The sequence below is a fragment of the Triturus cristatus genome, chromosome 7 (genome assembly GCF_964204655.1).
Source record: "Triturus cristatus chromosome 7, aTriCri1.1, whole genome shotgun sequence".
NCBI classification, from domain to species: Eukaryota; Metazoa; Chordata; class Amphibia; order Caudata; family Salamandridae; genus Triturus; species Triturus cristatus.
In genome coordinates this window covers 631566251-631584851 of record NC_140590.1, presented here as the reverse complement: position 1 = coordinate 631584851, position 18601 = coordinate 631566251, and the positions used below count along the sequence as shown (strand labels likewise).

The window sequence follows — 18601 nt, the reverse complement described above, 5'->3', positions numbered from 1 at the left end:
ATGTTGGCGGCTGGGTTGAGGGGGCATCTTTGACCTTCTTCCTGAATTCCTTGAGTTGTTCTTTATCTCTATGCATTTTGTACCGCTCCTTCAAATCCTTTCCTACCTTGAATGGTGGTTATGTATTGAAAAGTCACTCCTTGGGCTCTTACATGATCTCAATGGGTAGAGGGACACATTTACAGCACGGGTTGGGAGAGCGACTGCTATGAAAGCAGGTTTTGATTTTCTCTATACTATGAGGTTTTAGCAGGTTTTTCCTGGTCCGGTCAGTTTTTTGTTTCGTAATGTTTCAATACATATGATTTAAGTCTTAACCAGCCAAAGAGGGCAACAGATGCCCACAAAGGTCATCTAACGTGCCAAGTCAATAATAGAACAAAATATTCCCTTTTCTCCTTCTTACTGGAGAGAGGGATGTGTGAAGAAAGAATGCAATTTCCCCTTCTTAAATGCATTCTAAAATATCAGTGAAATTATATAGTTGTGTGCCTATGCACATACATATTGTTTTTGTGTTACAGGTGCAGGGATCTATTTGTTTGTTATCAATTAATGTACGGACTTGAGTGCTTGCACACCCTAGCCCTACACGTAGTGCTGGTTGCATTGCCTTAGGTCTGGTTCTAGCAATGTGTATGAAAAGGCCTCAGGAGTTCGGACCATTGTCTCAAGGCAGAAAAAACAGAAGGTGACAGGGTGCTAAAACAAACCCCTCTTTCAAATAATTTCCATTAAACATTATCACACCAAGTCTGTACTTTGTCATACACTAGGCCATAAAGTTGTTAAAGTTCCTGGAGGAGGAAAATAAAACAATGCGTGACAATCCTTTATAAATTGAAGCCACTATACCAATGCAATCCAGCGAAAAATGGTTGTGACAGAGGTTCCAGTGCTCTTCAGTATGTGGAAAGAGTAATTGGAAAATGAGGAAAGGCACAAAGGAAAGAGGAGGGGGGATAGGTAGGCCAGAGGGTAAACAGGACTGATCTGTGCGTTACCTGGCCACATGTTATTAAAACCTCAAAGCAGTCTTCATGATTGCCCAAAGGTTTCAGAGTTCCAACACCAGGGGAAAAAAGAGGGGCCTGTTGAAGTGCTATGGAAATTGAGTTTAATATTTATTGTGGGTTATATTTATAAGAAGGTAACCCACTTGAAAACGTGCAGTCACCAAGTGCGATGGTAATAGTCTTCAAAGATAGGAACTTTATGAAGAATACGTTCCTGACTCTCAACATTCAAATTGGTCAGACACAGCAAACGACTGAAATCTGAAATAATTTAGGAAATAAGACATTTCTATTCTGTGTACGAATTCACCAGCAAGTACTTAATGTAAGTATAAAAGAATATATTTTGAATCAAAAATCCTAAATTAGATAGTAAAAAGCACGTCAGATTTATTAATGGCAAACTAAACATTTTTATTTTATGAAAGCCTACTTAGGTCCTAACTTACAAAATTATATTTCCGAAAAATAGGTCTTTCTTGCAGGATGACTAGCGGCACTTCAAGGGGTTTTCTTTTACTCTTAACAGCTTTTTGTAGAAGGGGGTTCAGCCTAATACATAATCCAGGATTGGTATTTTTTAGTTCCAAGTGTTTTGTTAGTTTAACAGTACTTTGAATTTTATGATTTTGTAAAATAAGGGGTAAACAATCCGAAAAGCAAGCCAAATATAAAATTTGACTTCGAAAGGCGAGCATAATCATCAAATATAGCACAAACTGAAGGCCAATTCCCACATAAACCACATCTGAACAATAGACCTTAAACGCTAAATGCAAAAGATGAACGATTGGTTGAAACTACTCCATGCTAAAATCTGTCTCGTAATTGAGATATTAGTATATTTAAATCGGTTTAGTTTGCCACTATCACTTCATTTTTGAGAATTGTCATGTTTAAAATGATAAAATGGAACATTTCATGTTCTTTCAAGTAAAAATGGACGTTAGTAGACCCCTTAAAACAAGCTGACAAATTCAACCAATTTACTATTGCATACCAATCTTGTGCGTCGATGTTTGAATTTTACAAAACAAAAGCTGAAATCGAGACTGTCTTCCACATCCTGCGTTCACTGTGACGTCAGTCATCTATGTACCCATTGTACCACTCAACAAACAGCAAACAAACTGCCCTCATCATTTCATTTTTTGACTGGCCATTTCACCCGTAACTCATGACTCACTCACTAATGCCGTAGATTATTTGGCACATCTGGTAACAAAAAATGTCTACTATTTTACACAGCACATAGTAGGTTTGAGAAGTTAATATCTACAGAACTTTTCAAAACACAAAGATGTAAACATTTCATCACTGTGTTCAATTTAGAGAGAGAATGACTTTCTTCTGATATGAGATCAGAAAAGTTGCTTGCATACTTATGACCCGTGTGCTTTAAACTCTTAGCATGCTACCACTTCTTGAATAAAACATATTCAGGTTTTAAGATCAACATTTTCTCTTAGCCAGCCTCTACCAGATACAAGTGCTACAACATTGTGCAATCATACTGGGAAGAAGTCGGTCATATCAGAGTTTTGCTAGATGTTTTAACAAATCTAATCTCATACAGGACAAATTCAACAAAGATGCTCAGTTTAGACGATATTCAACTACAGGTAAGTGATGTTTCTATGTCTACACTCTATATCGCCAAACAGTCTCAATTGTAAAGAGATTCTCAAACTTACAGCATGGGAGTGGCATTTATGGAGCACGAGCGCCCATGCCAGGGCTCCTATCTTATTGCAGGTGGATAAGCCAATGAACAGATATGAAGTCTTGATCTCCCTGTACCTAGAACCACGAGTGAAGCTTTATTCACAGGCCTGTAACATGATGAGCCAAGCAGTGGGCGTCAATGGCAAAGTACTTATCGAGTTGAAACAATCTTAGTTCTGCTCTTCACATTCATCATGGTATGTTACACGTCACAATCCCACTTGCTGAAATACACTATACATGCAACTATAGGACAGAATAACCACATTCACAATTGGCTCAGGCAAGTAACATTCTGTTCCAATCGCACCAGCATCAGATGGTTCTGGACCCCTTTTATCAACTGCTACCCAAGACGAGGTGAGATAGATTTATTACTGGCCGTAGGAGCACCCATTTTTACTTCATTTATATAGGAGACAAAGTCTTGGGAAAAACACGATCAGCCTAAGGTAGACCCTCAGACTATGCTGAAGAACCAAACTGCATTTCAGCCCCGCCCTAGCATGCATTACAAAAGCAAATGGTATGGTCATACTGTCCTGTCAAATGCAGATATCTGGGACTCAGGCTTATATCTTTTACATGCAATCTAGTACGCGGAGTAGTCAGTGGAATATTAGTCTGCACAATAAACTGATGTTTAAAGTGTTTTGCTTTACAAACACAATGCCATTGCTAGTCTCCAGTGCTTCATGTTTGACAGTTTTAAAAAGCCACCTAGCAGCAGTGTGGCATTAACAGCAGGAAGTATTTTTCTGTGGCCCAAAACAACAGAAGCTTGCATTTTAACCTTTACTATGCTAAAGTCACACCAGTACCAGCACCTAAGAGCGCTTTGTTGATGAAATGTGGTCCATAAAGTACTTTTTGACATCAAGTGTCAAACTTTTCTCTTACAAGTGTTAAAAAGAATTCAGATTTAAGAACTCAATATAGTCACTGAAGAACCTCCCCTTCAATTTTCCAGTCATACTTCTGACCATGCGCACCTCCAATGCACGAGTTTAAATGTGTGCAAATTTGCTTTTCCAAGGGATGAGTAAGGAGAAGTCTGAATCTAATGGGAGCTATTAAGATCAAAGTAATGGCACTCCTGATGGCACCATATCACCATCACTGAAATTCCTCCATGATGGCAGGGGATTTGTCTGTGTCCTCCAATATATGCACCAATATCAAGCGTGTTGATGGAAGTTTCCTATTACAGGAGATGGCTTTTGCTGTACTGGAATGATGCCATCTGAAGCCTTCTCTTTAGCCGTTCTGCCTCCAGCTCCCGGAAGAAAGCATCATCATCATTTTTTGTAATAATTTCCTGTAGTTCCCGAATTTCTTTTTCCATCTTGGCCCGCAGGCCTCTCTTCATTTTGTTGAGTGACTGCAAAGAAATAAAGTCATAAAACTCATAAGTATGAAAACTGCCATTAACTAAAGTAAAATTTACATTTGGGAATTTGTACTTACATTTTCTTGGGCTTTTTCTCTGGTTTTTATTTCATGACGTTCCCGAGAGACAGCCTCCGCTAACATAGCAAACTAAAAAAAATAAGATAAAAATGAATACAGAGACCAAAACAAACAGTCTCTGGTTTCAAGGAGCAATGGTAGAGACTTGTAATTTTTGTACCCAGACCTCCCACCCCGTTCCAGAAGCCAATGATCCATACCTACCCATTAACAAAACTTAAATTCTCTGACCTAAACCACGACATCGCCTCACTGAGATCACAAAGCTTCTCATTGCAACTCCAGCTTTCTCCTACTTAGATCATAAAATATTTTTAATTTGGATTAGAAATATACATTTTACCTTTGTGCTGCAAAACCAAACTGTGACCTGGAAATAGGATGGTTGAAAGCCTGCTGTGCTAGCTGCCAACCCACATCAGATCTCACTTAAATGGCTACAGGTATTGGCTACTTCCCTGTCTGAAAGCAGGAAGAGTACAGTTTATTTCATTTTCTTCAGTTTGCCTTGAACGCTCTATTCTAAGCTTATTATCTGTCAGCCCCACTATCACCACACCAGCCATTTTTACAACATCTAATTCCCCTAAAAATGTAAGCAACTACCTTTGGAGCAAATCTACTGTTAAAGTTACTGCAAGGTTTGTTGTAGTGTTTTCTGTAGCAGCGGTGTGATTTTACCATTAAATGGATTTTGAAAGGGCGATTCATGCAAAGCAATTTGATACTTGGGAACAGGGCAAATACTTTCAGGACAGCTGATAGGTGGTCCATTTAAATACTGAATTTACTTGATGGTTGGGGGGAGGTTAAGTATAGTTGGGAGCCAATAACTACACAGAAGATCTTTTCACTTGGATTGTGGTGGGATAATAAACAAGTGCGAGCTCCAATGGAATCTAGTTGCTCAATTTGCAGCTCTTGCTAGGAACAGCACCTCTGCTTTGATACCATTGAAGGACACACTGAGTGAAAAATGTTGTCAACGCAATGTTTGATGTTGGGTTAATTCCCATTTTCGAACACGAGAGAGTGGCACTTGAAAGCCAAATCTGGAAGCAGTGGTAGGCTCATTCCCCTCGGATATACCATACAGGTGTTTAAGCATTCAAACCATTCAAAGAACCCTTTATCTATTCACTCACTTCAACTACTATGGAGTCAATTGATCCATTCCAGGCACATGCTGAAGATTTGCATACAATTTCCTTGTTTTTTTGACTGTCTTGTAATCATGTAGCCGCCATATTGTGATGTAAGGTACTGTTGAATAAAGGTCATGGCGCTTTGAATTTTTGATGCATAAGAGATTAGTGCATTTGGAATGTATTCTAATAGATTTTATATATTACTTAAGTCTGGTTCAATGTGGTTGGTCTCTTGACCGGTATTTTGGATAATGGGTCCAACATAAAGATGGACAGAATACATTTTTGATATTAACTATGAAAATTGGGATATTACATTTGAGAAGTGAATTGACTTTGTAGTGGAGGCAGCGTTTTAGATGCATACATTGCTAAGTTAGCATAAGCACGTTAGATGTTAGAAACGCCATCTTGCCACTTTTGCTGCTTTTGCACACGACACTGCAGAAACATATTATTTGAAAACTGCTTGCTTTCCTTTTCTTCACATGAGAACTGTCTGTTGTTCACATCCCTAGACGTGCACTGCGACCTTGGTCTGAACATTGTGTGCAGAAACAGTCTGAGCCACCAAACAATTTATGTTTTTGAGTTCAGGTTGATCGGCCCACTCTCTAGCCATAACACGCACACAGCTGCAAATACCTGAAAGTCGAGAGCCTTTAATATTGCAGTTTGCATGCATTACACACACATTCTGGAGAAGAACTTTTCCAGGCGCAGAGCAAAGCTGATCCTGTGATGTGATTCACCCAAGCTGATCTTTACGGTATGGGGTTCCGCATTCAAACATGGAGACCTTCTATTAGCATAATACTAGCTCACTAGTGAAAGGAAGGTGGTTGTATTCCACTGTCATTTGTAATATGATTTCTCCCTTCATTTTCTATGGTATTGTAACAATGCTGATGGTTTTAATTATAATCATTTGTCTGCTTATGTTAGCTAAGGTACTGCATCTTAGGACACGTAGTTTATAAAATAACTATTTTAAACTTTACAGTGTCTCTGATTTACACTGACATGAGAATAATAACGAACTGGTATTTCTGATTCCCACCATTCCTGAGAGTACTCTAAGTCGCTTGTTCTGGGTTGTCTATACATTGGGAGCTCCGAGAGAATACGGATAACGAATGGGACACTGATGCTAGTCGGATTGGGGTTCTGGGTACTGAGGTGAGTTTTTGGTACACCGCAATTCACTGAGGTCCTGGTTTCCTGCGCATAGTCCTGTGCATGAGCAGAATCCCTGCAACATGGCGCACCTAACGTTTGGTCTTCTGATTTGAAACGCCTTAGTAGTGCTTATATTAGTCCACGACACCCTCACTCTTGTTTCCGGATAGAGGGAGTGACGGTTTTGACCTACCTGTTTGTACGATAGGTTCCCTCAAGCTTGTTAATTAAAAAGGTTTTTTTCTATTTCTGAACGCTTGTGCTACTGTAATATCCATTGTTGTTCCTCTGTGTCCTTATGGCGGTTGATATTGCAGCGCATAGCCGAACGCCTCTGCGGCGTCATTTGACGCAGTTTGGGGTGCTGGATGATGGGATGGCCGTTATTTTTGTTGTGAGTACAGATGCATAATATCCCTACGAGTTGTTTTACTCTTGGGTGACTATGCCAGCGGTAAATGCAGATGACGATACGTTTCACTCCTATACTCCCACGCAGCTCCCAGCAAACTATACGCCATATAGGACGCAAGAAATTCCTATTTCAGCTTGGCAGCATCGCATTTGGTTTAATGGCACACTTCCCCATGCCGTTACACCGGTTAGAATGGGCCCTTTGTCAATTCCAGGGGCCTCTTGGCCGGTGTTGGCCGGATTTACGCCTCACCCTCGGTATTTGAATGATGCGGTGGATGAGTTGCGTGTCCTCCATACAGCCCTGATTACTGTGTATAGGGCTTTAGTGCAATAAGTCTCGCGCAACGTGCAGGTGGGGGGCACCTGCTGTTGCGGGTCAGCCAGCTGGCCAGGCCGGGGTTGTTATTAGTCCCGTCATGGTTAATTCGGTAATGGGCAAGCGCCCCCAGAATAAGGACGATTTGCCTTATTGGCTTGCTGAGAAATGTGACCAGCTGGAAGCAGTATTTCCGCACTCTACTCCTGTGGAAAAACATAGGATCCTCACCATTAGTTTGCAGAAGGACTTAGTCCCAGAGGTGTCCGATTGTGACAACTGGGGTAAGGTTTTTGCAGCGGTCTACTCGAAGTGCTTCGGCACCCCATCTATGGCTGTGCTTCCCTCCGTTATCAAACGTGTTCAAGATCAACACGGTCCGGAGGCGGCAGTCGAGTTGGGTATGCGGCTTGTCGGTGTGTTCGACGTAGTTGCCACTCTCGTCCTTGGTAATCTCAAGGGAGATGCGGTACAATTTCGAATGGCTAATGGCTTAGCCCGCGTTGATGAGCTCGATAAGCCCCGAGAGTTGCCTAAAATTATTGCGGAAGCATATAGAACTATTGGCCGCAGTAGTTTAGGGATTAAGCCAACTATTGTCATACCAGACTTAATACAGCAGACTAAGGTGAGTTCGTCTGTCAAAGACGATCGTCCAACTTTTCCTAAACAAAATTGGCGAACAAAGAAACAGAGAAAGCAGCAACAGAAACAAGGGTCTCGTCCTGTGTCTCCGGTACAGGCGAGTGATGAACACACATACGATTTGCACGATCGCACTAACATTAGGTCACCTGATAGATTTCAGGTTACTGAACAACGTTCTCCTCGTTCTTCATAGGAAATATCGGTCTCACAGTCTGGTGGCGGAGAACGTGGCAAAGGTTGGGGTGCCCAACAAGGACGTGAGCAGCCCAGTCAGCCTGACGGTAAGGGCAAGCAGGATGAGTTTGCACGTCAACGTCCCCAGTTTCAGAAGAAGAAAGTTGCTGCACTAACAGCAAGGTATGCCACAGATAGTGAGAACGCAGCTTCGGAACCTGACATGGGCACTAACGCTGCTCGACAGCGCAGCGGAGGTTACAGTAGTGCGGCAAGCACTGCGTCCATATCTGGAGGCGACAGCAACTGACACGTTCATTACTGTAGAAACTGCTGACACTAGAGTGGCTCCCCCTGATAGGCTATTTGACATAGTCCTTTTAATTGAAGGTGGCATACAACGTACAATACAAGGGATTTTTTGGAATAATCTGACCTCTTCCTATGATATTCTCTTAGCGGAGGCAGACTGGCCCCCGGCTTTCATTTTGGATGCTCCTAGAGGGGAGGAGGTAATCTTCCCGCCCTTTGTGCACACAGTGCCAAAGGAGCACGCTGAAAGGTTTGCCGAAGAGTGGGCTCAGGTGCTTGCGCCGGCGTTGTACTGTACTCGGGTAGGGTGGGATAAATTGTCTCCAAGCCACGAGATTCCATTACGGTCCATGCCCCAGCCACAGCCCCAATATCCCATGCGCCGCGAAGCTAGATCTCACGTCGCAGAAATCCTTGAGCAATTGGAATATCAGGGTGTTATTGAAACATGCGTATCACCAATGAATAATCCTTTATTCACTGTAACCAAACCTGACGGGTCGTACCGCCTAGTTTTGGATTACCGGCATTTGAACTCTCATTGTCGGACATGTGCTGTACAGAATACCCACAGTTCTGCCCTCATTGATAGTCTTGTGCGTAAAAGGTTTAAGACCACACTTGACATATCCAATGGCTTTTACAGCCATAACCGGTCCTCTATTAGTAGTCAGTGGACAGCGTTTACTTCTGGCGGCAAACAAAAACAGTTTAAGAGATTAGCCATGGGCAATAAAAACAGCCCTGGCGTCTTTGCCGCACGTGTAGTCTCTCTGTTGGAGAGCATTGACCCTGATGCGTACTCGTATGTTGATGATATCTATCTCACTGACGACAAGTTGTGGCCGCATCTGTGTCGCGTTGATCGCATTATTGTTATGTTTGCAGACTTCGGTTACAAATTCAACTTTGCGAAGTCTCACATTGCAGAATATACAGTGTTTTTGGGCTACGAGCTCAACAATGAGGGTCGAGGGTTAGCGCCTCACTTTCTGGAAAAGTGCGCATGCTTGCGTGCTCCTACAACACTGAAAAAATTACAGTCTTTGCTGGGCTTTCTGAATTTCGGTCATACGTACATTCCCGATTATGCCCAGCGTATCAAGCAGTTATATGCCTTGGTACAACCTACTTTTTCCAAAGCGAGCTGGCTGCCAGAGCATTCAGCTATTTTGCAATCTTTGCAAGCTGATCTTCTTGCTTTGAAATACTTACTGACACGTGATAACCACACTAACCTGGTAATAGGAATTGTGCCAGGCGCAGTGGGTTTCACGTACTTAACGTTCAATGAGGGCGACACCGTCCCCATTGCCTACAAATCACACCTGTACACTTTGGCTGAACTGCGCTCTTCCACAGTCGAAAAAGTTTTGACTGTAGTTCAGATGGCGATTCTTAAAGAACCAGCGCTATCGCAAGGAAAACGCATGTTGGTGGTCACACTGTATCCTGCTCTAGAGGCAGTGACAAAGGCCAGTGTACCCAATTCTAAAGCTTTGCATCCACGTTGGATACAATGGGCCACTTCTTTGACATCGCCAGATGTCACCTATATCTTTGATGCCTCATTACAGACTCAGGAGTACTTGCAGTGTTAATTCGTTCATCTAGCTCCTCTGTCTTTGCGCCCGCTTGAAGATTACCATTGTGTCATTTACACTGACGGTTCGGCGTAACCGGCGACGGGATCGAAGCATGCCTATTCAGCAGCCTGCGCAATTGTGGCGGGTACTTTCGTGAATGGAGAATTCAAGTCTGATGTCGTGCATACGCAGTCATTGGGAGATTGTACCGCACAATTGGCAGAGCTCCGTTCTCTGGTGCTGGCACTGGAGTTTGCGGATCCTCGGGTTACTACTCGTATAGTGAGTGACTCGTTTTACTGTGTTCAGTCTTTTAACGACAATCTATTCTTTTGGTCTCAGAATGAATATCGTGATTCCAAGGGTAGCACAATTAAGCATAAAATGCTTTGGGTTCGAGTGGCAGAACTTAAACAACATCTGCCTCTCGTGAATGTAATTCACACTCTTGGTCACCAGCGAGTGGGTGTCCACGCTGTCGGCAACAGCTTGGCTGACGAAGCAGCGAAAACAGCAGTGGCGACATATCTAGTAGCAGCAGTTACAAGATCCAAAAGTAAGATCGATGATGACATCTTGGCAGCTATTGCTGCTACAGAGAAGGGAAGTAATTACCCAATAGGTTTCCCTTCTTATCATTTAAGTCCTGATAAAGTCCCATATGTGAGAATTAACGGCGTTGGAGACAGATTGATTCCCAACAGATTGACTGCAGACCTTCCTTGATAACAGCGGCTCAATAGGGTATGGCCTCTGCCCATGCCGGCGGTGTCAGCTACTGTTACTCAGTTACAACAACGTTACTGGTGGCGCGGGTTGTATAAACAAACACGCACTTATGTCCTTGATTGTGACATTTGCCAGCAGATTAAACCTTCGACTGCTGCGCGCCCACCACAAACTCAGTTGTACATATCTAACAAACCACTTGGGTGTGTTTATTTAGATCACTGCGGTTCTTTCTCTTCCGATACTGCGTATAAATACATCTTAGTTGCAGTGGATTCGTGCACACGTTTTCTTTGGGTAGGGCCTCAAAGGAGTGCTGATGCTCGTACTGTCATAAGGGATTTGCATGTCTTTGTGGGAATTTTTGCATGAGGTACCTTTCATTCTGATCAAGGCCCTGCGTTGGCCTCTAAGGCGTACAAAGAAGCCATGAAATCCTTAGGGGTCCAAGTCAAATTTTCGTCTCCATACCGACCTGAGGGTAATAGTGTAGTGGAACGAATGAACCGTGACTTAAAGCAATCCTTGACAGCCAGGGTTTTAGGCACTGGCCGGAACTGGTTAGCCCATCTGTATAACGTTCAAAGTGCACTTAATAATCTTCGTAGAAGGTCTCTGGGTGGGTGGACCCCATACATGATGCTCTTTGGCATAAAAATGTTTGTCCCAGACCTTGATGGTCTAGACATGGCGGCGTCAGCCGCATCCTTTGACGTAGATGATCACTGTGCTGTATTACAGAGTCTACAAGAGAGCAGAGACAGTCTCGCAAAAGAACACTTGCCCTCCACATCTGATGCTGCGCTTAAGATTCGGGTAGTCGGATGGCTACCTCCAGTTGGAGACCTGGTCCGTGAGAAGGTGGAGAACAAGAAGGAGTTCGGCCCCTCTTATCGTGCCCCGGTTCCAGTGCTTGGCGTGCAGGGTACAAGAACAGTCATTTTACCTCCACTTCCTGGTCGCAAGGATTACAATGTACATCTCCATTGACAATGTCAAACTACAGCAAGTGGCCGATTCTTCTTGTATGACTCCAGCGGTTTCTTGCCCTGCGATGCTGGAAAATTCTGTTTTGGCTCCGGCTTCTACCACCATGCCTGATATTGCTATCAAGATGCATACAGTTGCTGATCCTTTGTTGCCACCACCGGCTGGTGGTCTGCCTGAACATACTGAGTATGCTTATCCCACAGAAGTGTCATTGCCTGTTTTACAATCAACCGCAGTTACCCAGTCACGTTTCTCGTTTGATACTAACTCTATGACTTCCAGAACACCATCAAAAGTTTCTATTTTTGCTGTTTGGTTTAAAATACATTTTTTGATTCCCCCTTGGACTTACATTTGGCTGGTGCTCATATGTATTTTTTTGTTTATGTCCATTGGATTTGTAGTGGTATTTTTTCGTCTTGTTAATTTGTAAATTATACACAATGGGAACATTGTCCGACGCCAATGCAAGGCAGCTCCAACACATTGGTGAAAAATGTGCTTATTTTACTGATTTCAGTGTTTCTTACCCTGCCACCTTTTATTTTAAAGTGGCAGCAGAGTCTTCATCAAAGGTTAGGCTGACACACACTAAATTATTGTATTCCAAATAGTTTATGGATGATTTGGCTATCAAGGGTTATAATCTGTGGAAAGCTACTATTGACCCTAAATCTGTTTGAGGTTCTAGACCATGGCAGGTACAACGAACTGAAGCTTTGCATCGTGCCTGCCTCATCCCAAACCATATATTATTTTTGATTTCGACTATTTTTCACACCACCTGCTTTGGATTGGCTACTTCTAAAAAACTGAATTCTCCCTCTATTCCAGATCTGGGTGCTTATCCAAATTGGGATAATCATACAGATCTGTCCCTTGATGCGTTGAAGTCATACATTACTAATACATCCTTCAATATTTCCAAATTACATTCTGAAGGATGGTTGACTTGGCAGACAAGCTCAGATTTCTGTCAACATTGTTTTCTGGGTCTGCAACCTGGGTATACGCAGGTTTGCGTAGACCCCCGCTTTGAATCGTCCCATTCGGTTACTACCTACTCTGTGGGGAAGTTATGCCAATCTTGGCTGCAACATTCCACCTTGGCATCTGTTAAACTTCATTTATCTAAATTAAATGACACAATAGATTTGAATGATTTTGTTAAGGGTCCTGTAGGTGGCAGGTCCAAAAGATGGGTGTATGCTGGTTATAACGAAGTTTGGAAATTATCTCAAATTGAAGCGGTTTCCAGATTGAGAGCCATTGACCAGGCCAATTTGGAAAACGTTCTGGCTGTTATCTATAATAGCATTAACACCCTTTCTTCCAGGATTTACACATTAGATAATATTGTTTCATCTGTTGTTGATATTGTGCAGGATGATATGTCTGTTTTGTGTCGTTGTCAAAATCAATTACGTTCTATCATGCAGTTGGCATGGACTTTGCAAACGTTAAAGGCTGGGAAAGTCCCCTGGGACTACATGAATACTTCATCTTTATTCCTTCCCTTTAATCTCACTGCAAAACAACAATTCATGTCCATGAAAGATGCAACATATTCATTACTGCATATTGAAAAGTTAGAACATTTGCCTTTCTCTGTGGCCAAATTGAACTCAGCTGTGTGGCTTATCCACGGGTTAATCACATTGCCATTTCCTTTGTTTAAATTCAGTTTGTGCATGAAACATTATGCCCTAGGCAGATATGAACCGTTGGGTACTGCTTTCCTGCATGAAGTTTGGTCACTCCCATTTACATACAGGTGTATGAGAGAAGGTAAAGATGTTTATTTGAAGGGTGAGGAATGCACTTCCACACCTGATCACTCTGTAGTCTGTAGGCACATCCAATTGCATGGCGCGTGCAATGTGCAAGCGCCTAATTTAGCATGCGTCCTGAAAGGAATTCCAGTGGCAGCTATTACACCCTCTTTCACGTTGCTAGCTAACGGTAGTTATTTGCTTTTAAATAACAAGGCTTGCTGCGGGATGCTTGTGACTGTATCACAGAGAGTAATCTGCTGTAAAAATGTCCTTTTTCCACCCCCGCATGGGCGGCTGGATGTATCCATCTGGCCTTCCATTCCAACCTTGAAAGCAGAGTTCAACAAGATGAGCAGAATAAGGGCACTATTGTCTCAAAAAGAAGTCGCTCTGACTTCGTCCCGTGAAACGTTTGTCCTTCACGTAGCAAACACCCACACAGAGGTGCATGCGCTTTTAAATACTGATCTCCCATTGCATTTCGGTGCCCCGATTCAAACTATATTCAATGCCTCGTCAACAACTGGCTAGGTAAATTTTTTCAAAGGTGTGGGCTCCGGCCTCGTGACCTCCTTCCAAACTATTTTTGGTGTGATACCGGCATTATTTCATTCTATTTTTTCCAGCGTCTTTGGCGGGCTCCCGTTGATTCTCGCACTCACGACTGGTGTGCTGTTGTTGATCTGCTTACTGCGCAATGGCTGCACAATTTGTGTCACGCGACAGCCTGTCCTGGCTGCTCCATCTTCGTAACTGTATGCTTGAATATTATGGAACTTTACCAGTGGCAACCCTGAGCATAGCCTATGGATTGTCCTTCCGGTTTTCCTACTTTACATGCGTGCAACCTGTGTTTCATTGCCTAGATTGTCCTTTCGAATGGGCTCTGGATTTGTGCTTGTCAAACTCGGTGTCTCCTGCCCCGGATTATGATCGACTGTTGTGTTCATTAGTGGCTCATGAGTTGGACTGTTCTGGTGTCGGGATTATGGACTGTGGAGCGGCACATGGAGTCCTAGGGAATTGGGACATCGGAACGGCAGCGTATGACTTCTTGGCAAGAAGTTATCTTGAAGAACACGCCACTTGTCCTCTGATTGTGCTAGAGGCCCTAATTGTCGAGTGTTAGACCTGGCACCATTGGCGTGAGTCTCCTTTCCATTTTTTCGCTGTATCTCCTCTGTTTTTGCTGGTTATAGATGCTCTGGGCGCTGTGCCACTGCCATTCAGTGCCACAGCGCGAATGCTCCCTTGGTAAAGATGACATATGAATCGGTACATCCATGATTGGCTTATTTGGTTTACCTGTTAGTCCCTAGTAGCGTGGCCTGTGTGTGCCCAGGGCTGGTAAACCAAATGCTGCTGGTGGGCCTGCAGCACTGGTTTGTGCCACCCACAGAAGCAGCTTGTAAAGTGTGTCTCAGACCTGCCACTGCAGTGTCTGCGTGCAGTCCAGAACTGCCATCTTGGCTGTGAAGTGCACCCACTTCCCAGCCCCTGAACCTTCCCTTGGCATCCTGTAAGCCCCCCTTATGATAGGGCGCATTGTATGTGTAAGGTAGGACATGCCCTGATGTATGTAGCATGTCCTAGTAGTGAATTACACCCCATTTCGTTTTTCACTACTGTAAGGCTACCTGTTCTCAATAGGCCAGAATGGGAGGTCTGGGCTATTACATTCTATAGTCCTAACTGACCCACAGAACAAGGTAGAGAAACAAATCTAGTATGCCTGAGCTCAGAATATTAAAATACATCTTTTAGTGAAGGTTATTTTTATATTCTTTGTTTGAAACTACCACTTTTAAGAATATAGGTACTTTCTTGCCTAAGCCTTCCAGTTTGGTCTGCTATGATGTGTATTGGCTGTCTGGTTTTGGAGGGACAGGGCGGGCTGAGTCAGACCTGGGTTGAATAGAGCGACCTGCCTTGGTGTGAGGGGAGGGGTAGCTCCCGCACTTGAATAGGACTGTGCCTGGCAAGGTGAATGCTGGCTCCACCTCCCACTGTGCGTCTGAGGCAGACCCCCTCTTTCTGAAAGGAAGGATGCAGCCTGATCAACAAAGTGCTCCAGGGCTGGGCCAAACTGGTTCTGGCTGGGTTCAGAGACTTGGGACCCCTAAGAACAAAGACTTTGGGGGTATAAATATTTGTGCACAAACCCCTACATTTTGTATTGCTCCTGGATAACAAGAAGAACCTTTGTCCGTGTGGCTACAAGAATCTGCAGGAGAAGGACTGTCCTTGTGCTTGTGTGCTGTTTCTGTGACTGGCCTGCAGCTGTTACTACTGGACTTCAAGAAGAGGAAAAGAACTTTGATTGGACTTTTATTTTTGTGCTACAGCAATCACCCAAGGGCTAGGAGAGAGCTAGCCTCCTGCTGGAGTCTCAGGCACATCAGACTCCACCATCAGCCTCCTGTTTCCTCCCAGCGAGGATTACTATCTGCAGGTGAGGCTCCTGTGTGTTCCAGGGCCTCTAGTTCTACTGCTGAGAAGAGAGCGCTGAAAATCGTCGCTAACCTCCGTTAGCGAGCCGCTGCAGCTGGTGAGCGTGAGAAAAATCGCCGCTCCGCTGTCGCCGAGTGCTCGCTAACCCCGAAGATCGTCGCAGCACCTGTCTGCGGGCCTGAAAACGCCCGCTATCCGAAGATCGTCGCAGCACCTGTCTGCGGGCCTGAAAACGCCCGCTATCGGGAAATCATCGCAACAGGATCATCGCAGCGCGGACGCCGAGCGTTAGCCATTTTCCCCGCATCGAATCCGGATCGTCGCTTCCTCGCGGAGCGCCATCTTTGTCAACGCAGCAAGATCGCACACGCAACAGGCTCGGTGCATCATCCTCCCTTCGCGGCAAGGATTTCATCGCATCACCGGCTTAGCGTGAGGAAGTTTGTCGCTTTGTCCTGCCCGCAACCCAGCGCATCATCCTCCCTCGCGGTAAGGATTCAACGCATCGCTGGGTAGCGTGAGGAAATTTCTCGCTACAACTCCTTAGCGACATTTTTGTTGCTTTGCTCCAGGAACCAGATACTTTGTGAGTAAAAGGGTCGCAGAGACCCCTGCCTTGAACTAAACATCATTTTGTGCATCCTGAACTATTTTTCCTTGCAGCATTTCTAAAGTAATTATATTTTTATAGTATTGTGGATTTTTACTGTTATTGGTCTTGTGATTAAGTCTATATAAAAATACCTATTTTTCATAACTACTTGAGTGGTGTCCATTTGTAGTGTTCCTCATTATATTACTGTGTATGGTCATAAATGCTTCACACACTGCCTCTGAGATAAGCCTAGCTGCTCGTGCTACGTTACCACAGGGTTGAGCAGGGGTTGTCAAAGGGTGTAGGCTGCTTACTCTGACTTAGGAAGAAGGGTCCCTACTTGGACAGTGGCCAGCCATTGCCAACTAGAGACCCCCATTTCTAACATTGGTGGTCAGCGGTGAGGATCTGGACTTGCATTTATGATTGCATACAGTAATTATAGTGTACACTACTAGTGAGTGCAGACCATAACATAACCACGTACGTTGTTGAGATTTTTTGATTCTATTTTGATCAGTTATTGCCACAATGGGCAAGCCCAGATCCAATGCCTCTGAGGATCTCTCCTGGGAAGAAGAAAAATTAGACACCTACAATGCCAAGCAGCTCAAATATTTTTGCAAACGCTTCACAGTCCCTATCACAGGTCTCACTAGAAGGGAAGAGTATTACAAGGCGCTGAAGGCCTGGTTGGAAGCCAGGGATGCCCCTAGGAATGTGGAAGAGCCTGTGGAGGGGGGAGAGAATGCAGGAGAGCAGCAGGACGAAATTGTAGATTTGGTAGGGGATAAAGCAGTTTCCAGCCCGGGCACTAGTGTGTCCTCAAGGGGCCTGACTCCAGAAGAGATGGAGGACAGAGAAAGAGATAGGCGGCATAATATGGAGATGGCCAAACTTAAATTGGATGATCAGAAGGACCTAGAGAATAAGAAGTTGGAAGTTGAGATAATGAAGATGAAATTTGAACATGAGAGAATTTTGAGGGAATTGGAGATTAAGGCCAAGAGTATTGAGATCTCCCCCTCTGGTGGCAGCATACCAGTAGTGCATACTGAGAGTAGAGTATATATCCCTAAAGATGTTATTAAGGATTTTCATAAAAGTGAGGATATTGGGCAATGGTTTGCCGCTTATGAATTAGCTATGGTGTCCCACCGGGTCCCTGAGAAGGATTGGGGAGCGGGGTTGTGGGGACGCTTTGTGAGTGAGGGGAGGGATACCTTGTTGGACCTACCCCCAGAAAAGTAGGATGATCTATGCCCACATGAAGGAAGCTTTGATTACCCGCTATGGTTTGACCCCTGAAATGTACAGGCAGAGATTTAGGACCTGCAAGAAGATAGAGGGTACCACGTGGGTAGAATATGTGTCTTTTTTTGGCAGAGCAATGGAGCGCTGGGTAAAAGGCAGCAAAGTAGAAACTTTTGAGCAACTGTATGACTTGATTGCATGGGAGCATTTTTCTAGAAACTGTTTTCCTGATCTACGCCAGCATCTGATAGATTGCAAGCTGACTAACCCTAGGAAGCTTGCTGAGGAGGCGGACCGCTGGGTGAGCACCCGGGTTCGCAAGGGTCCAGTGGGAGACTTCGCCAAAGGTGGGCAGGGTCGCCAGCAGAGAGGTGGGGGGGACAGGGGTAAACCAAGCGAGTTCCACCGAGGGCCCCAAGATAATTCCCATGGAAACCAGGCAGTGGTATCCCAGCCTCCCCCAGATAAGAAGCCAGTGCCTCCAACAGGTAATCCTGTTCCAAGGAGGCCCCCTACTTGTTTTAAGTGTGGCCAGGTGGGCCACCGATACTTTGACCCCCAGTGTCCCCAAAAGGATACTCCTGCACCACCCCGTGCACCGCCCCGCCAGCTTGCTAGTGTAGCCCTGGGGGAGGAGGAGATGGGTGCCCCAGGTGGGTGGGACCCCGTAGAGTTGACCCATGTCTCACTAGGAGACTTTGAAATGGTTCCTAAGCCTGCACTGCCTGATAACACTAAAAAATACAGGCAGTGGGTAACCATCAATGGCCATAGAGTGGAGGCTCTGAGGGACACAGGAGCCAGTGTAACTGCTGT

At 44.4% G+C, this 18601-nt stretch overlaps 1 protein-coding gene across 2 annotated transcripts in view; it reads right to left on the bottom strand.

The window, feature by feature from the left end:
• Positions 1 to 529: 529 nt before the first annotated feature.
• CEP95 (centrosomal protein 95) overlaps positions 530 to 18601 on the bottom strand; it is a 717939-nt gene continuing 699867 nt past the window's right edge. For both annotated transcript variants that reach the window (XM_085617251.1, XM_085617252.1), the window contains exons 21-22: positions 4209 to 4280; positions 530 to 4122 (exon numbers count right to left, since the gene is read on the bottom strand). In XM_085617251.1, the coding sequence (XP_085473377.1) occupies positions 3946 to 4122; positions 4209 to 4280 (249 nt within the window). In that variant the 3' untranslated portion in view covers positions 530 to 3945. The remainder of the gene's footprint in view (positions 4123 to 4208; positions 4281 to 18601) is intronic.